This window comes from Solanum verrucosum, unplaced genomic scaffold (assembly GCF_900185275.1).
Source record: "Solanum verrucosum unplaced genomic scaffold, falcon-dt-bn FXZP01000079.1, whole genome shotgun sequence".
NCBI lineage: Eukaryota > Viridiplantae > Streptophyta > Magnoliopsida > Solanales > Solanaceae > Solanum > Solanum verrucosum.
The window spans coordinates 1,595,222-1,608,872 of record NW_026020368.1 but is presented as its reverse complement, the minus strand read 5'-3'; the positions used below and the strand labels follow the sequence as shown (position 1 = coordinate 1,608,872).

The 13,651-nt window shown below is 35.6% G+C and overlaps 3 protein-coding genes across 3 annotated transcripts in view; 2 read left to right on the top strand and 1 right to left on the bottom strand.

The window, feature by feature from the left end:
• LOC125838099 (floral homeotic protein PMADS 2) overlaps positions 1 to 13,651 on the bottom strand; it is a 383,162-nt gene that overhangs the window by 152,347 nt on the left and 217,164 nt on the right. The gene's annotated exons all lie outside the window — the stretch shown is intronic.
• Positions 401 to 3,713, top strand: LOC125838053 ((E,E)-germacrene B synthase-like). Its single transcript, XM_049517110.1, has 7 exons — positions 401 to 498; positions 636 to 900; positions 1,012 to 1,387; positions 1,501 to 1,719; positions 1,879 to 2,017; positions 2,256 to 2,507; positions 3,062 to 3,713. The coding sequence occupies exons 1-7, from the start codon at positions 412 to 414 to the stop codon at positions 3,353 to 3,355; spliced, it is 1,632 nt and encodes a 543-aa protein (XP_049373067.1). The 5' UTR covers positions 401 to 411; the 3' UTR covers positions 3,356 to 3,713.
• On the top strand, positions 9,693 to 10,399 carry LOC125837981 (uncharacterized). Its single transcript, XM_049517046.1, has 3 exons — positions 9,693 to 9,891; positions 10,002 to 10,109; positions 10,284 to 10,399. Exons 1-3 carry the CDS (start codon positions 9,693 to 9,695, stop codon positions 10,397 to 10,399), a joined length of 423 nt encoding a protein of 140 aa, XP_049373003.1.

The following is a 13,651-nucleotide window of genomic DNA, read 5'->3' as shown; positions in this document are numbered from 1 at the left end:
CACAAGTATTGAGAGAGTTCAATTGTTAGTTTGGGATCATTGTAGAAGACCTTAGAGCCGGAGTTTGATTTGTTTCAAGATATCTGCACACACTTTAAGAGGTAATCCTTGAGTTAATTTTCATAATGCTTTGTAGGTGATACATATTTGTGGTTGTTGTCTATATTCTTGCATGATGTATGATTCTGGAATGCTTCCGCAATGTATGCTATTTTCTAACAACTAATTCTAATTAATAAGCCTTGACTTATAATGTAGACTTAAGCAACCAATAACAAATTAATTGAATCCTAAAAATTTAATTCAATGGACTATGGTACATTATAAATAGGCCATCCTATTAGCACAACTTAAACCCACAAATTAAGCTTGAAAAAAAAAGCAAGAGAAAAGAAAACCTTTAAACAAGCAATGGCTGCTTCTTCTCCTATTAAGAGTCGCCCCTTGGCAAATTATCACCCAACTGTTTGGGGATATCATTTCCTTTCTTATACTCCTGTCAGTCACACATATTTGTTTAATAAATTTTTTTCTATGTTAATTATTGTCCAAATATTACAATGATACGTTTAAGACGTAACATAATATTTGATTAATTAATTAATTAACGTATGATGAGTATTTTTCGGATGCAGGAAATTACTAACCAAGAAAAAGTTGAAGTTGATGAGTACAAAGAAACAATCAGGAAAATGTTGGTGAAAGCTCCAGAGGGTAGTGAACAAAAACTTGTGTTGATAGACACAATGCAACGATTGGGAGTGGCATATCATTTCGATAATGAAATTGAAACATCCATTCAAAACATTTTTGATGCGTCCCAACAGAACGATGACAACCTTCACGTTGTTTCTCTTCGTTTTCGACTTGTGAGGCAACAAGGCCATTACATGTCTTCTGGTAATTGTACTCCATCCTTCATTATTTCTCTTCGTTTTCTACTTATGGGCGTTAATTGAGTCCTGCAACTTTTAATTCTTATAACTAACATTGAAGATGCTGTTTAACCAGATGTCTTCAAGCAATTCACCGAACAAGATGGAAAATTCAAGGAAACGCTTACTAATGATGTCAAAGGATTATTAAGTTTGTATGAAGCATCACATATGAGAGTGCGCGATGAGGAGATTCTTGAAGAAGCTCTTACCTTTACCACTACTCATCTCAAGTCTATTGTCTCCAACTTGAGCAATAACTCTCTTAAGGTTGAAGTAACTGAAGCCTTAAGTCAGCCTATTCGCATGACTTTAGCAAGGATGGGTGCAAGGAAATACATATCCATTTACGAAATTAATGATGCACACAACTATTTGCTTTTGAAATTTGCTAAATTGGATTTTAACATGCTGCAAAAGTTCCACCAAAGAGAGCTTAGTGAGCTTACAAGGTTGAACATTATTTGATCTATATATCTTTTTTAATTAGATGAGTAATGGTAATTTGGAATTAATAAAAAATGTAATGCATGCAACAAAATCGTTGTTCTTGTGATGTATGTAGGTGGTGGAAAGATTTGGATTTTGCAAATAAATATCCATATGCAAGAGACAGATTGGTTGAGTGTTACTTTTGGATATTAGGAGTGTATTTTGAGCCAAAATATAGTCGTGCTAGAAAAATGATGACAAAAGTACTCAAGATGACCTCCATTATTGACGACACTTTTGATGCTTATGCAACCTTTGACGAACTTGTGGCTTTCAATAATGCAATCCAGAGGTAAAACATCAAAATTTCACAAGTAAAATAATCTTTTTGACAATCCCGAATAGGAGAAAGTAAATATGTTTTCCTGTTTTTATTATAAAATCTATATATATATATATATATAGACGAGGTGTAAGAGTTAATTAGCTTGTGGTTTTGATGAAATATTAGATGGGATGCTAATGCAACCGATTCAATACCGCCATATATGAGACCTGCTTATCAAGCTCTTCTAGACATTTATAGTGAAATGGAACAAGTGTTGTCCAAAGACGGTAAATTGGACCGTGTATACTATGCAAAATATGAGGTAATATTATTGTTTACCTAACCCACATAATTATATCAATTAAGTAAATTTTGATAATTCAACTGGTTGACTATCTATATTTTCACCTTATCTTATTAATTAGTGAGAATTTAATTTCGATTCCCATGTTATAATACCCTCCTTATTTGCTATGAAAACGTTACCATTAATTCCAAAAGGAAAAATGATACTAGCTAGTAGTAATTGTCTAGCTTAAATTACTTGTTATTGTTTTTAGATGAAAAAGTTGGTGAGAGCCTATTTTAAGGAAGCCCAATGGTTAAATGATGCTAACTATATTCCAAAATATGAGGAGCACATGGAGAATTCACTTGTAAGCGCTGCCTATATGATGGCATCAACAACTTCCTTGATCGGTATGGAGGAATTTATATCGGAAGACACTTTTGAATGGTTGATGAATGAGCCTTTGATTGTTCGAGCTTCCTCATTGATTAGCAGAGCAATGGACGATATTGTTGGACATGAAGTAAGTACAACAATAAGTATATGCGTAATGATCATTGAGATCTGAAACATTAATTAAGATTCAAAATTTCATTAAATACAATTAAATGAGGCATAATAGTGACTTGACTTATCAAAAACAATAGTACTTCTTATGTTTCACTTTGTGTGAGGGCCAAACTAACTACTCTCCGGTGTGAATTTTATTATTATACAATCTTTTAGTTTTTCTTTTTTAGATAAAATTTATATTTTAAAAAAATACTAGAAGTCACAGCAATTCTATTGTTCAAAATATTACAAAAGTTTCTATATTTTATAACAAAAATTAAAAGAGAAAGAAAGAAAACAAATAGTCCTAGTTGCTTGAAGAACATATGATGTTGAATAGTTTGGATTTGCTTCAAATATATCTGCATATGATACAGAAGGAACACATATATTGTGTGTATTCGATTTAATTACTTCAAATTCTTAAAAGTTACCTAAGAAGCCTACAATATAATATAAAAAATAATGTTTAAAATGTATTAATTATATACATGGAATATATTGAAATCTATTTATTTCATGTAGGATGAACAAGAAAGAGGACATGTAGCTTCAATTATTGAATGTTACATGAAAGAGTATGGAGCTTCAAAGCAAGAGACTTACATTAAATTTCAGAAAGAGGTCACCAATGCATGGAAGGACATAAACAAAGAATTATTCCGTCCAACTGAAGTACCAATGTTTGTCCTTGAACGAGTTCTAAATTTTGCACGTGTGATAGACACATTATATAAAGAGGAAGATGGATACACCAACGCCAAAGGCAAACTTAAAAACATGATTAACTCGATACTGACTGAATCTGTCAAAATATAAATATAATGATGAAATTGCACCTTCATCATTCAAATATTAAGAGCAAAATAAGGCATATACAATATATTCAAGACCTTTAATATGCTATTCATAATATATGAGCTGTTAATTCATGGGGAATGTTTGAAATAAACAATAGTTGTTTTTAATTTACTAAGCAAAAGTGTGGTAGGTTTGTCTTTTTTCTGTCATGTTCATTTTTAAAACATATACAACACTTGAGTTGTATTAAATCGTGTTTTATTTCATTTCCAGCTTGTTTGGATGATTATTAATTATCATCACTTTAAAATGCATCGTAATCGTATTGTATTTGTACTGTATTGTATTGTGGTCATAATAAAGTTTGAATAAATTGTATCTTTGTTACGGTTGTATAATTTTTTTTTATTTAGTTGGAGTCATGTATTGTACCGTATGATAATTATTTAACTTACTAAAACTCCCATCATTGTAGTAAATATTAGATTCTGTAATAGGATACAATCAAACTAAACAACAATTACAAAAAAAGTCAACTAGATGCACTGATTATGACTCGTCAACATTTTAAGTTATTAATCCATGCCACTCCTAATGAAATTAATCATAAAACTAAATTCGTTCACTAACGATGATATTTTTGAAGAATGAAAAAGTCTCACAGTGATGGTTTGGACAATCCTATTCTTTTGGGTTCACTTCAGGGATGTGACTTAAGCCCAAAGCCTAATTTTTCATGATATAAAAGAAGGACCTATCTCAGCCAATATTGTATTTCCAAATTAAATTATCCATGCTTCAGGTGTTCAATGTTTTTTTAATTAAATTATTTCCAATGATCATTGATATGAAAAAGTTACATCTTGGAGATTGACATACAAATCTTAATACATTATCATATGGTAAAGGTAAAGTTAGATAAACTCAAACATCGTAACACAAAAAAATGGAGGGAGTCTAAGCTAGCTATGTAATGACTCGGAAGGTCCCTTTTGAATTTTTTTATAAAATTATCATTTTACCCCTCCCAATATTGACCTCTAGTCCTTTTTGATTGATTTTAAAATTCTTTTCGAGTTTTGAGTGAAAAGTTGTTAATTATGAAAATTATGGAAGTTTGGAAGGATAAAGTTTGTTAAAAAGTGGTTTTCGGTGTGTTTTAGAGTTTCAAGTCCTAGAAGGAAAATTCATCAATTCCGTCAACTCTAGAATGTGGAAATTAGTCTAGGAGAGTTGCTAGTTTCAAATTCAGAGTATTTTTGTGGATTTGAAGTCCTAAGTTGGAAACTGTTGAGATTTTAGCCTTTGGGTTGACTTTGGTCAACATTAAGGATTCAGATGCTCGGTCAGATTTTCGACAGTTCCATTGGATTCAAAGAATGAATTTAAGTCTAGGAGAGGTCTTGGTTGAAATTTAGAGGTCCCGAGCTTACGTTATGGTCGTTTCTTGACTTTTATGGGTTTCGAGTTAAGGAGACCTAGGATTCATATTTTGATGGTTCCATTGAGTCCAAAACATAAAGTTTAGTCTTGTTGCATATTTGGTTTGTGTGAAAGGGATTCCAAACCAATCTCGAGGGTCATTTCGGAAATATTTTATGCCTTGTCTGATTGTTGGTTTGTTGTTTCTAGTTTAGTATTAATTATTTTTCGCAATCGCGTGGAGTTAAGAGTGACATCTTGAGAGTTCTTCAGAGTTGTTTGAGAAAGTCCCTTTGAATCTTTTCGAGGAATCTTCTACAATTACTTATAAATTGTTTCAAGACTCGAGCAAGTGTTTATGAGAATGAGGAGGATGTATTCATGAGTCTACATTATCATCACGAGATCCTTTATATCATGAATCATAATTCTTGAATTCATAATTCATATTCAAGAGAGAGTTAAGAGTAGAGTTCAAGAAAGTCTTTGAGTTTAATTATGAATTCTTTGAGATCAACTATCGATTTGAACTATGTTTTGAGGAAGTAAGTATGAGAATGATAAGATTCGTATACATGAGTTCCATATTGCTATGTAGACCCTCGAGTCGAGTCGTTCATGACCATAAATTCTGCATGAACTTCATAAATTTAGCATCTTTGAGAGGAGTAATATCTATAAGTTCTAAGTTCGATCTTGAGCATTGAGTTCCTAATCCCTTTTGAGATTATATTTCTAATCATGGGACTATTACATGTTACCCATGAAGTTCTTGAGTTGAGTTGTTCATGCCCATAATTCCGCATGAACCCTATGAGTTGAACATTCTCGATATGAGTAGTATCATGAAGTCCTTGAGTTGAGTTGTTCATGCACATAATTCCACATGAACCCTCTGAGTTGAGCATTCTTAGTATCATTGAAGTTCTTGAGTTCCGAGCTTTGAGTCCTATGTATGGTTATTGAAAACCTTGAATTGAGTCGTTTATGTCCATAATTCGCATGAACCCTATCTTGGGAACTATTTTACAAATTTTTCTAAACTTGTTTTAAAACTTTAGCAGTTGAGTTTAAGAAAGAGTAGAGTTGAGTTCATTTTCTTTAAAATGATAGATGAGAACTAAGTATTCCCCAGAGTAAATGTTTTCACATTTAAGATAAGAGGAAACCCCGATTTCCAAAAAAGTTTTTTAGCAGTTCTGAGTATCATCTACTTTAAGAGAAAAACTTTTTAGTAATAATCTGAAAACACAAAAAATGTTATGTTTTTAAACATATGAGCTAGTTATATTTTTGTAAGTAGTATTAAGCATCGATATGGGGACGAGTTCAGATAACTCAAAGTCCTCATAAACCATGTAGCCAATATGGGTAGAAAGGGTCATACTTTTTAGATGATTCCTTGATGCTTTTTAGCATAGACTAGTGGATCCACTTAGTAGTATGTTATATACCCTGACAAAGTATAGGACAATTCTGGCAGCGTGGGCTAGACGTTGTATCATCACTTAGCTCATAGTGATGGTTGTCGGTTAGAGAATCTCCCATAGATTTTATTTCATATTTTCATATACAAACAAAGTTATTTTGTATCCTTGCATACAAACTGAGTTATTATTGTATTCTTCAATACATTGAGTTGTTGTATACTATTTTAAAAGTTTTCCATATTTTGCATCTTTTATTGTTGCCTTATCTTGGGTTGAGTAATCCAGAGTTAAGTATCTTATTATTGATTTGAGCACTATTTCTCTTAGTTCAGTTAAACTATGTTTCACAGAGTCGAGTATCTTATTATTGAGTTGAGCTCTATTTCTCTGAGTTGAGTTGAAATATGTTTCACTGAATTGAGTATCTTATCCTTGAGTACTTCTAAGTGAGTAAATTTGAGTATTCCTTGGGTTGAGTTGAGTTGAGTTGAGTTGAGAAGAGGTAAGTATGTTGCTTTTCCATCAGTTCAAGCTTATGTTTATGCTTTAGAATTCCCCTTACATGCTCGTACATTCCATGTACTGATGCCATTTGGCCTGCATCGTTTAATGATGTAGATACAGGAAGCTGTAACACCTCTCAATTTGAAATAGCTAGGACGAAGCTAAGAATTTGAAATAGTCATTTCTGGAAATAGTGACAAATCTGGAATTTGTTTAAGTAAGTTAAAGTGAGTTTTTGGTCAACTTCAAATGATCATTACTCCTACATCAGGATGCTTTAGGTGTAGTTCAAGATACGGTAGGAAAGCTCTTGGAATGAGGGAGTTATCTCCTTTGGAAGTTGGGCCACTGGATTAAGGAAATGTCCAATCCGGAATTTTAAGGGGTATTTTAGTCTTTTCATTTCCCTATTATTTTAATCCATTTTTAGGAGTTTAATATGGGTCAAATCAGATTTTAGTCAGTTTTATAATTTGGGATTTCAAGCTAGGGCTAAGGAGAAAGGAGAAGAGAAACGAAGAAGGAGAAAAAAAGGCCAAATTCATCATGATCGATCAAGAAAGTTGGTGTTTCGCCAAGGATTTACTTCTATTAGGTATGAGAGGCTCTCATTACGTTGGGATCGTTCTCCCACGTGCCAAGCATATTAATTTCAGTTTGGATTCCACCTAAAAGAATTTGAATATTGATGATCTTGATATCTATTCTTGAATTCATATATTGTTCTAGAATTTGACTGAGTTGGGATGTTTCTGAGTTCGTTATGTCAAATCATAGAGTCGTTTCGAGTAATGTTCTTAGGTACATTTGCTGGGTATCTGTATCTAAAAGTAATTTGAGTAAAAGAACCGAGTTTGGGTGAAATAGGGTTGGAAAAGGAAGAAGAAATTTCATCGTATAAAATTAGAGGGTGGCCGCGCGTCGCGCGCCTAGTGCCCAAATTTGAAAAATTCTTCTCTACGTCGCGGAGCTGACACGGAGCATTCTGCCGGAAAAGACATTTTTGAAACCAAAATTTAATTATGCCTCCGCGTCGCGGACCCACCTTCAAATCTTGATTTTTGGTTTTTTTTCTCATGTTTGGCTATCTAAAATCATTTCTAAACAACATGACATCTTTCCAAACCCAAATCTTAATCCTTGAATCCATAATTCAATTCAAAGATCAGTTAAGAGTCAAGTCAAAATCAGTTACTAGTCAAGTTAAGATAAGTTCTTAAAGTTTTCCAAGAGTCTTTAACAAATGTTTTAACTTTGTTTTAAGATTTAAGTTTTGAGTTCAGTACAAATGTAAAGTTGAAGTTCTTTTCTTCAAAGAAGTATATGGGGACTATGTATTCCCAAAGAGATTTTAAAATGTTTTCATATTTAAATAAGAACGGAAAATGAAATTTCAAAAGAGACTTCGGGCTAGTTTTCAGAAAAGGGTAATAACTTTCTAAATGAAGGAAGAAGGGAAACTGAGATTTCCAAGATAGCCTTTGAGCTAAGTTTTTCACCACTAATCTCAACACACAGAAGAAGTGTGTTTTTTTTTAAAACATAAGAGCTAGTATATTTTGGGAGTAGTATTGAGAATCGAATTGGGGGCTAGCATGAGTTCAGATAGCTCACGTCTCCATAAAATGATGTAGCCACCATGGGTAGAAAAGGGTCATCCTATTTAGATGAGCCCTTTTCACAATAGACTAGTGGATACACTTAGTAGTTCAGGTCTTATACATGTGGCAAGGTATAGGATGCTCTGGCAGCATGAGGAAGATCGTTGTATCATCACTATAACTCTTAAGTGATGGTTGTCAGTTAGAGAAACTCCCACAGAAGTTATGGTATTTTTATATACATCAGTTTATTGTATTTTTACATACATTTCAGATATATGTTGTATCCTTGTATATACACATAGTTGACATCACATTTTTAAACAACTCTTCTTTATATTGCAGTTGTTCTAAACTGCTTTCTATTGAAATGAGTTCAGTTAAGTATTCATGAGTTAAGAAGAGCCAAGGTAAATGTTTCTTTCAGATTCCCTTTCAAGCCTATGTTGTTTTAGCATTCCAACTCGTATTCTCGTATATTCAATGTACTGATACTAGTTGGCTTACATCGTCTTATGATGCAGACACATTTAAATAAGATCAGCATTCTAGTGCACCGTTGATCCAGTGAGCAGTTCAAAGTCAGTCGGTGAGCCTCCTTGCATTCTGGAGGATCTATTTCATTGCTTTCTAGTTAGTTCATTAGGATGTTATGGGATTGTCCCAACATCTATCTCAATTGTTTAAGAGGCTTCATAGACAGTCAGATGTTAGTCCTTTGAGTCTTTTCATTATCATTTCTTATTGTTAAGACTTGAGTTGCCACTTTTGGCCAAGTTAAATGTGTAACTTTTAAACGTTCTCAGTTATTTTACTATTCAGTTCAGTTAAGTGTTATTGATCATTATAACTATTAATGTTGCCTTCCGCTGAGTTAAGTAAGCCAGGCCAAGGGTTCACTTAGGGCCAGCAATGGTCTTCGAGTGTCAGCCACGTCCAGGGTAAAGGGTCGGGGCATGACAAACTAGGTATCAGAGCCTAGAGTTCAAGAGTCCTAGAGAGTCTAAGAAGTTATGTCTGTAGAGTCCTGGTTATCGGTGTGAAGCGCATCATATCTATAATTAGGAGGCTGCAACATTTAGGAATTCATTCACTTCTTTCACACTCATTTCATGCGTTAGAGTTTATCTTTAAAATGTTTCCTCTAATTCGTGCCTGAGCGTGTTTCTGACAATCATGCCTCCATAAAGAGCAGTTAGAGGTCGTCTAGCTAGGAGGAATGTTGAGGAACAGGAGTTAGCCAATGCCCTTGAAGTGCAACCGCAAGGAGAAATTACTAATGTTGAGTTCAGAGAGGCTATAAGGATGCTCAGTCAAGTTGTGACCAACCAAGCTGGGCAGTAGAGAGGAGCTCAACAAGACGAGGCTGACACTTCAAGGATTCGTGAGTTCTTGAGGATGAATCCCACAAGTTTCACTCGTTCGAGCACTGCAGAGGATCCAGAGAACTTCATTGAAGAACTAAAAAAGGTGTTTGATGTGATGCATGTTACTGATACTGTGAGAGTTGAGCTAGCTACATATCAGATGAAAAATGTTGCTAGGACTTGGTTTGATCAGGGGAAAGGGGGTAGAGCTGAGGATACACCACCTGCGAGTGGGGCATGTTTTGAAGAGGCTTTCTTGGGGCGTTTCTTTCCCCAAGAATTGAAAGAGGCTAAGGTACGGGAATTTTTCTAACACTTAAGAACAATAGGGCTAGGACAGGGAATGAGTCTGGGCAACTGAAGAGTAATGCCAACCGGTCATCACTCCAACAGAAACAGAAGGTCCCTGGTCCATCATCTACTAGTGCACCTGCACCTAAGAACAAAGGTGAGTAGAATAATCAAAACTTCAGAGCTAAACCTACTTTTTTCTCAAGGTAGTGTGGCACACTGGGATAGTAAGCCTCCTGCCTACACCAACTGTGGTAGGAACCACTCAGTATTTGTCGTGAGGGCTCTACTAGTTGTTTAAAGTGTGGTCAAACTATGCATTTCATGCGAGATTGTCCAAAGAACCAGCAAGAAAATGGTAATGGGGGCAATAAAGCCCAATCTTCGTCAGTTGCTCTACCAGACTGGGCTTCACCTAGAGGAGCTACTTTCGGTATTGGCGGATGAGCAAATCGCCTCTATACTATCAACAGTCGCCAAGAGCAAAAGGATTCGCCAGATGTTGTCACTAGTATGATCCAAGTCTTGGACTTTACTGTTTATGCTTTGCTAGACCTAGGAGCGAGTTTATCTTTTGTAACTCCTTATGTTGCTATGAACTTTGATGCTATTCCTGAGCAGCTTAGTGAACCATTCAGTGTCTCTACGCCTGTTGGTGATTCTATTCTAGCAGAAAGAGTTTATCGTGATTGTCCCATTTCGTTAACCACAAGAGTACCATGGCTAATCTAGTTGATTTAGACATGGTAGATTTTGATGTAATTCTTGGTATGGACCGGCTTCATGCCTGTTATGCCTCAGTTGATTGTAAAACTCGAGTTGTCAAGTTTCAGTTTCCAAATGAGCCAGTCTTAGAGTGGAAAAGTAGTTCAGCAATGCCTAAGGGTCAATTCATTTCGTACCTTAAGGCAAGGAAGTTAGTTTCTAAAGGGTGTGTCTATCACCTAGTCTGAGTTAATGACTCAAGTATTGAGGTACCTCTTATTTAGTCAGTTCCAGTAGTAAAAGAGTTTCCAGAAGTCTTTCCTGATGATCTTCCTGGAGTCCATCCTGAGAGAGAGATAGACTTCGGTATAGATATTCTTCCAGATACTCATCCCATATAAATTCCGCTATACAGAATGGCACCAGCAGAGTTGAAAGAGCTTAAAAAGTAGTTGAAGGATCTTTTAGATAAGGGGTTTATTTGACCAAGTTTCTCACCTTTGGGCACTCCGGTCTTATTTGTGAGAAAAAAGGATGGTTCCCTTAGGATGTGTATAGATTACCGTCAGTTGAACAAGGTTATCATCAAGAATAAGTATCCTCTTCTGAGAATCGATGATCTTTTTTATCAGCTTCAGGGTGCTTTCTGTTTCTCAAAAATTGACCTCAGATCAGGTTATCATCAGTTAAAACTAATGGAATGTGATATTCCAAAGACAACATTCAGGACCCGTTATGGTCACTATGAGTTTCTGGTCATGTCGTTCGGTGTGACCAATGCACCTGCAACTTTCATGGACCTTGTGAATAGAGTCTTCAAACCTTATTTAGATATGATTGTTATCGTCTTCATTGATGGCATACTAATATATTCAAGGAATGAAGAAGATCATGCTAGTCATCTGAGAATAGTTCTTCAGACATTGAAAGATAAGGAGTTATATGCTAAGTTCTCAAAATGTGAGTTTTGGCTTGAGTCTGTGCCGTTCTTAGGCCACATAGTTTCCGGTGATGGAAGTAGAGTTGATACCCAAAATATAAAGGCAATGCAGAGTTAGCCTAGACCCACATCTCCAACTAATATTAAGAGTTTCTTGGGTTTGGCTGGATATTATAGAAGGTTCGTAGAGGGGTTCTCGTCTATTTGGTCCCTTTTGACCAAATTGACTCAGAAAATAGTTAAGTTTCAATAGTCTGAAGCTTGTGAGAAAAGCTTTCAGGAATTGAAAAAGAGGTTAACTACTACCCAAGTATTGACCTTACCAGAAGGTACACAAGGTTTTGTGGTGTATTGTGATGCATCTAGAGTTTGATTGGGTTGTGTGTTAATATAGAATGGCAAAGTTATAGTTTATTCCTCCAGACAGTTGAAAGTTCATGAGAAGAACTACCAAACCCATGACTTAGAATTGGCTGTTGTAGTATTTACTTTGAAAATATGGCGCCATTATCTTTATGGTGTTCATGTGGATGTGTTTACCGATCACACGAGCCTTCAGTATGTGTTCACTCAGAAGGAGCTCAATCTCAGACAGAGGAGGTGGTTAGAATTACTCAACGATTATGACATGAATATTCTTTACCACCTAGGTAAGGCTAATATTGTTCCTGATTCTTTAAACAAGTTGTCTATGGGTAGTACTGCCCATATTGAGGAAGAAAAGAGAGAGTTAGAAAAAGATGTGCATAGACTTGCACGCCTGGAAGTCAGACTTATGGATTCCACAAAATGAGGAGTAGTGGTGATGAATGGGGCTGAATCATCATTAGTGTCAGAAGTAAAAGGCAAGCAAGACCAAGACCTTATTTTTCTTGAATTGAAGACAAATGTTCATAAGCAAAATGTATTAACTTTTGAACAAGGGGGAGCTAGTGTACTAAGATATCAAGGTAGATTGTGTGTACCAATGTTGGATGGACTCCAAGAGTGGATCATGGAGAAGGCTCATAGCTCCAGATATTCCATTCATACGGGTTCCACAAAGATGTATCGCAATTTGAAAGAGGTGTATTGGTGGAATAGTATGAAGAAGGGCATTGCAAAATTTGTTGCTAAGTGCCCAAATTGCCAACAAGTTAAAGTAGAGCACCGAAGGCCCGGTGGTTTGGCTCAGAATATAGAACTTCCGGAATGGAAGTGGGAGATGATTAATATGGACTTCATCATAGGTTTATCAAGGTCTCGCAGGCAGCATGATTCTATTTGGGTGATTGTCGACAGAATGACAAAATCAACCCACTTTTTGCCGGTAAAGACTACCCATTCAACAGAGGATTATGCCAGGTTATATATTCAGGAGGTGGTAAGACTTCATGGAGTCCTAGTCTCCATTATTTGAGATAGAGGTGCATAATTTACTGCACAGTTCTGGAAATCTTTTCAGAAAGGCTTGGGTTCAAAGGTGAACTTAAGTACTGCCTTTCATCCTCAGACTGATGGGCAAGAAGAGCACACTATTCAGACTTTAGAAGATATGTTGAGGGCTTGTGTGATTGATTTCAAAAGGAATTGGGATGATCACCTACCTCTCATTGAGTTTGCTTACAACAACAGTTATCACTCTAGCATCCAAATGGCTCCTTATGAAGCTCTTTATGGGAGAAGATGCAGATCTCCTATTGGATGGTTTGAAGATGTTTAAGCAGGGTTGATACGACCAGATTTAGTCCATCATGCTATGGAGAAGGTGAAAGTGATTCAAGAGAGGTTGAAAATGGCATAAAGTTATCAAAAATCCTACACTGATGTCAGGAGAAGGGCGTTAGAGTTCGAAGTAAATGATTGGGTACATCTAAAAGTTTAACCCATGAAGAGTGTTATGAGGTTTGGTAAGAAGGGGAAACTTAGTCCCCCACATATTGGACCTTATCGAATATCCAAGAAGATTGGCAAGGTAGCCTATGAGTTACAGCTACCACAAGAGTTGGTCGCGGTTCATCCGGTGTTTCACATCTCTATGTTGAATAAATGCATGGCCGATCCTTCATTGATCA

Excerpts from the sequence above, each read along its gene's own strand:
- LOC125838053 (XM_049517110.1), top strand. The coding sequence starts at position 412 with ATGGCTGCTTCTTCTCCTATTAAGAGTCGCCCCTTGGCAAATTATCAC. Across the intron at positions 499-635 it reads ATTTCCTTTCTTATACTCCT|GAAATTACTAACCAAGAAAA; the intron begins GTCAGTCACACA and ends TTTCGGATGCAG. Across the intron at positions 1,720-1,878 it reads TTCAATAATGCAATCCAGAG|ATGGGATGCTAATGCAACCG; the intron begins GTAAAACATCAA and ends ATGAAATATTAG.
- LOC125837981 (XM_049517046.1), top strand. The coding sequence starts at position 9,693 with ATGAATCCCACAAGTTTCACTCGTTCGAGCACTGCAGAGGATCCAGAG. Across the intron at positions 9,892-10,001 it reads TGAGGATACACCACCTGCGA|GGAATGAGTCTGGGCAACTG; the intron begins GTGGGGCATGTT and ends GGGCTAGGACAG. Across the intron at positions 10,110-10,283 it reads ACCTGCACCTAAGAACAAAG|ATTGTCCAAAGAACCAGCAA; the intron begins GTGAGTAGAATA and ends ATTTCATGCGAG.